Below are 492 nucleotides of genomic sequence, written 5' to 3'. Positions count from 1 at the left end.
ATAAATAGTTGAATAAATAGATAAATAGGAAGAGGGTGGGAGGTGCGCTTGGGGCTAGGTGCGCGTGTTGCGCACGAGGTCGTGGATGTGCAGGAGCCAGGCACGAGCTCGTAGGCGGACGTGGTCCCAGGCGCAGGCGCTGTAATCGTTGTCGTGGAGGAAGGCGTGGAGGCAGCTGAAGTGTTTGTTGATGGTGAGGTGAGGGTTGCGAGGCCATCGTGTCCGAGAGCGTGTGTGGCTGTCCGCCAAGCATTGCTCGAGGTGCTGGGCGTACCGCTGGATCTGGTTGAGGAGGCTTTGGCGTTGGCTGTCGATCCAGTGTGCTGGAGTGGTGGGGCCGCTGAGTATTTTGAAGAGGTGCTGGAGGATGTTGTGGGTGGTTTTGTCGGCTTGCTGGGTGTTGTTGGTGTCCAGGACGGTGTCATTGAAGGAGCATGGCGCGTTGTGCTGTGGGCACGGCTGGGGTGGGCTGGGAGCCATGTCCCGGAGGAG

The 492-nt window shown here is 59.6% G+C and overlaps 1 protein-coding gene across 1 annotated transcript; it reads right to left on the bottom strand.

Annotated features, from left to right (window-relative positions):
- Positions 1–54: 54 nt before the first annotated feature.
- Positions 55–489, bottom strand: LOC104917383 (interferon-like; the record flags this gene model as incomplete). Its single annotated transcript, XM_010728567.3, has 1 exon — positions 55–489. A coding segment is annotated over one exon (435 nt), but the record flags the coding sequence as incomplete, so codon positions are not given.
- Positions 490–492: the final 3 nt, after the last annotated feature.

Source organism: Meleagris gallopavo, unplaced genomic scaffold (assembly GCF_000146605.3).
Source record: "Meleagris gallopavo isolate NT-WF06-2002-E0010 breed Aviagen turkey brand Nicholas breeding stock unplaced genomic scaffold, Turkey_5.1 ChrUn_random_deg7180001686159, whole genome shotgun sequence".
NCBI classification, from domain to species: domain Eukaryota; kingdom Metazoa; phylum Chordata; class Aves; order Galliformes; family Phasianidae; genus Meleagris; species Meleagris gallopavo.
The sequence above is the reverse complement of the archived record's forward strand: the minus strand, read 5'-3'. Positions and strand labels throughout refer to the sequence as shown.